This window comes from Piliocolobus tephrosceles, unplaced genomic scaffold, assembly GCF_002776525.5.
Source record: "Piliocolobus tephrosceles isolate RC106 unplaced genomic scaffold, ASM277652v3 unscaffolded_25215, whole genome shotgun sequence".
Taxonomy (NCBI): Eukaryota; Metazoa; Chordata; class Mammalia; order Primates; family Cercopithecidae; genus Piliocolobus; species Piliocolobus tephrosceles.
Genome location: NW_022307883.1, coordinates 1 through 4422, shown reverse-complemented (window position 1 = coordinate 4422; position 4422 = coordinate 1). Strand labels below are relative to the sequence as shown.

Below are 4422 nucleotides of genomic sequence, written 5' to 3'. Positions count from 1 at the left end.
TCCCACCTTAGCTTCCCCACATGCTAGAATTATAGGTGTGAGCCACCTCGCCTTGCCATTTCTGGGCAAATTAATAAGCTACTTGGCCATAGCTGACACCTTCATATAAGTCAGACACCTTCATATAAGAGCCTCAGACTTGGGACTTACTTGCATGGCTTCCAAGCCTGCAAATCTATACCCTTCTTTTTGGAGCCGTTCTTAGTGCTCTATTAATCTTTTTTGTTTCTCCCTGAAGGGCCATGCCTTACCTGTTGATTATAAACTTCGAAGAGATATTAAAAACAATATATCAAATAATATATTTTATTTTCTCTTTCTTTTTTTTTTTTTTTTTTTTTGTTTGAGACAGAGTCTCGCTCTGTCGCCCAGGCTGGAGTGCAGTGGCCCGAGTAGCTGGGACTGCAGGGGCCCGCCACCTCGCCTGGCTAGTTTTTCTGTATTTTTTAGTAGAGACGGGGTTTCACTGTGTTAGCCAGGATGGTCTCGATCTCCTGACCGCGTGATCCGCCCATCTTGGCCTCCCAAAGTGCTGGGATTACAGGCTTGAGCCACCGTGCCTGGCCATTTACTTTCTCTTTCTTTGCTTTTTTGTTGAGATGGGGTCTTGCTGTGTTGCCTAGGCTAGCCTTGAACTCCTGGACTCAAGACGTCCTCCAGTCAGCTGCCTGAGTAGCTAGAACCACAGGCACACACCACTGCACCCAACCTAGAATATATTTTAGTTTATTTTCTTATTAAAAGCAAGCAAAACTTCTTTGTTTTCTTATGCATTCATCACCTTCAATTGGTGTCCTTTGACTTGTAGTTCTAACTGTACCTGCTGGTCAGGTTGCAGAGGAGACTGTAATTAAAGAGGAAGAAGAAGAGAAGTTGCCACTAACAAAGAAACCAAGGATAGGAGAGATGACAAACAGTGTGGAGGAAAGCAAGGTAATGTTTTTAGGAGTGATGAAAAGAATTTAAAGCCAAATTATTAAGGCCTGAACCCTTCTTCATCTTTTTTTTTTTTTTCTTTTTGAGACACAGTCTTGCTGTGTTGCCCAGGCTGGAGTATAGTGACATGATCTCAACTCACTGCAACCTCCGCCTCCCGGGCTCAAGTGATTCTCATGCCTCAGCTTCCTGAGTAGCTGGGATGACAGGCACTTGCCACCATGCCTGGCTAATTTTTGTATTTTTAGTAGAGACGGGGTTTCACCATGTTGGCCAAATTGGTCTCGAACTCCTGACCTCAGGTAATCTGCCCGTGTCCGCCTCCCAAAGTGCTTGAATTATAGGTGTGAGGCATTGCCTATCTTTTTGTCTACTGTCTGGATAATTTATGATCAGAAATTTACCTGGTGGTGACATGGCTTACTTTTCCAGGAAGGCAATGAAAGAGAGCTACTACAGCAACAACTCCAGGAGGCCAATCGAAGAGCCCAGGAATACCGACACCAGCTCCTAAAGAAAGAGCAGGAAGCAGAACAGTACCGTCTTAAGCTGGAGGCCATAGTCCGACAGCAGCCCAGTGGAGTTGATTTTACCATGGTTGAAGAGGTGGCTGAGGTAAATGCTGTAGTAGTCACAGAGGGGGAGCTGGAAGAGAGAGAGACACAAGTGACTGGGTCCGCAGGGACCACAGAGCCTCACGCTAGAGTTTCCATGGAAACTGTTTCATCTTAATATGCAAGGGCCACAATTTGCACTGTTTTCATATTAATCCTCTTTTAAAAAAGAAAATATACAGAAGACAAACATTGCATACAAACTAAGAGTGTCTTTAAGAAGAAAACTATAGCAGGGTGCAACGCTTGGGCTCAGGAAGGTTCTCTGTGCAATTGGAAAATTCAAAGCCATATTTAGGGAACATTTCTTCTGAGGGGCCAAAAGAATAAGGACCAAATTTCGTAGCTCACATCATTGCTTTAAGCATAGAAGTAAAAGAATATTGCATGCTGTGGGTTGATTTTTTTTTTAATAACTAACTTTCTCACAAGATTTTAAGATAACATTTCTAATATATATGCACCTATATATGCCTTTAATAATTATACCATCAAGTGACCTGAAAATGCCCCTTAGATTTATGATGCATATCTCTTGGAAAAACTAATTGGGAGGGAGGTTAGACAAGCTTTGGGGAAGAGAAAAGGAATATAGTCCATTTCCAAAGGGGCAGGAACTCCCAACCTTAAGTTAATTTCACTGAAGAGAAGTTTCTTTTTTTTTTTGAGACACGGTCTGACTCTGTCACCCAGGCTAGAGTACAGTGGTACAGTCTTGGCTCACTGCAACCTCCGCCTCTAGGGCTTAGCCTCCCGAGTAGCTGGGACGAAAGGCATATGCCACCACATCACTGAAAAGAAATTTTTGATTGTCTGACAGATATGTATCCATTGTGTGTCTGTAGCTCAGATGCTTGTGTAAGAAACTGAAATAAGCTGGGTGTGGTGGCTCACATCTGTAATCCCAACACTTTGGGACGTTGAAATGGGAGAACTGCTTGAGTCCAGGAGTTTGGGATGAGCCTGGGCAACATAGTGAGAAACCTGTGTCTACAAAAAATTTAAAAATTAGCCAAATATGGTGACAGGCACCTGTGGTTCCAGCTATTCAGAAGACTGAGGTGGGAGGATCGCTTGGGCCTTGGAGGTCAAAACTGCAGTGAGCCGTGGTTGCACCACTGCTCTCCAGGCCTGAGTGACAGAGCAAGACTGTATCTCAAAGGAAAAAGGAAACTAGGCCAGGTGCGGTGGCTCACACCTGTAATCCCAGCACTTTGAGAGGCAGAGGTGGACGGATCACGAGGTGAAGAGATCGAGATCTTCCTAGCCAACATGGTGACACCCCGTCTCTACTAAAAATACAAAAATTACCTGGGTGTAGTGGCACACACCTGTAGTCCCAGCTACTTGGGAGGCTGAGGCAGGAGAATCGCTTGAACCCAGGAGGCAGAGGTTGCAGTGAGCCGAGATCGCGCCACCACGCTCCAGCCTGGTGACAGAGCGAGACTCCGTCTCAAAAAAACAAAACAAACCAGCCGGGCGCGGTGGCTCAAGCCTGTAATCCCAGCACTTTGGGAGGCCGAGACGGGCGGATCACGAGGTCAGGAGATCGAGACCATCCTGGCTAACACGGTGAAACCCCGTCTCTACTAAAAATACAAAAACTAGCCGGGCGAGGTGGTGGGCGCCTGTAGTCCCAGCTACTCCGGAGGCTGAGGCAGGAGAATGGCATAAAAACCCGGGAGGCGGAGCTTGCAGTGAGCTGAGATCCGGCCACTGCACTCCAGTCCGGGCGACAGAGCGAGACTCCGCCTCAAAAAAAAAAAAAACAAACTGAAAAAATACAAAACATTAGCTGGGCGTGGTGGCACCTGCCTGTAATCCCAGCTACTTGGGAGGCTGAGGCAGGAGAATCGCTTGAACCTGGGAGGCGGAGGTTACAGTGAGCTGAGATCGCACCAATACCCTCCACCCTGGGCGACAGAGCGAGACTCTATCTCAAAAAAAAGAAAAGGAAACTGAAATAGAGTTTTTAAAAACTGAACTGGAAAGCCGAGGTCAGCAGATCACCTGAGGTCGGGAGTTCCAGACCAGCCTGACCAACATGGAGAAACCCTGTCTCTACTAAAAATACAAAATTGGCCAGGCGCGGTGGCTCAAGCCTGTAACCCCAGCACTTTGGGAGGCCGAGACGGGCGGATCACGAGGTCAGGAGATCGAGACCATCCTGGCTAACGTGGTGAAACCCCGTCTCTACTAAAAAATACAAAAAACTAGCTGGGCGAGGTGGCAGGCGCCTGTAGTCCCAGCTTACTCGGGAGGCTGAGGCCGGAGAATGGCGTAAACCCTGGAGGCGGAGCTTGCAGTGAGCTGAGATCCGGCCACTACACTCCAGCCTGGGCGACAGAGCAAGACTCTGTCTCAAAAAAAAAAAAAAAAAAAAAAAAAAAAAATACAAAATTAGGGCCAGGTCCAGTGGCTCACGCCTGTAATCCCAGCACTTTGGGAGACCGAGGCGGGTGGATCATGATGTCAGGAGTTCAAGACCAGCCTAGCACAGATGGTGAAACCCTACTAAAAATACAAAAATTCACCAGGCGAAGTGGCAGGCGCCTGTAATCCCAGCTACTAGGGAGGCTGATGCAGGAGAATCTCTTGAACCCAGGTGACAGAGGTTGCAGTGATCTAAGATCATGCCACTGCACTCCAGCCTGGGCAATAAAGTGAAACTCCATCTCAAACAAACAAACAAACAAAACAAAACAAAATTAGCCAGGTGTGGTGGCCACATGCCTGTAATCCCAGCTACTTGGGAGGCTGAGGCAGGAGAATTGCTTGAACCCAGAGGCGGCAGTTGCAGTAAGCCAAGATGGTGCCACTGCACTCCAACCTGGGCAACAGGAGTGAAACTCCATTAAAAAAAAAAAAAAAA

The 4422-nt window shown here is 47.0% G+C and overlaps 1 protein-coding gene across 1 annotated transcript; it reads left to right on the top strand.

Annotated features, from left to right (window-relative positions):
* Positions 1-769: 769 nt before the first annotated feature.
* Positions 770-2036, top strand: LOC113221490 (GA-binding protein subunit beta-2-like). Its single transcript, XM_026450818.1, has 2 exons — positions 770-933; positions 1369-2036. Exons 1-2 carry the CDS (start codon positions 907-909, stop codon positions 1666-1668), a joined length of 327 nt encoding a protein of 108 aa, XP_026306603.1. The 5' UTR covers positions 770-906; the 3' UTR covers positions 1669-2036.
* Positions 2037-4422: the final 2386 nt, after the last annotated feature.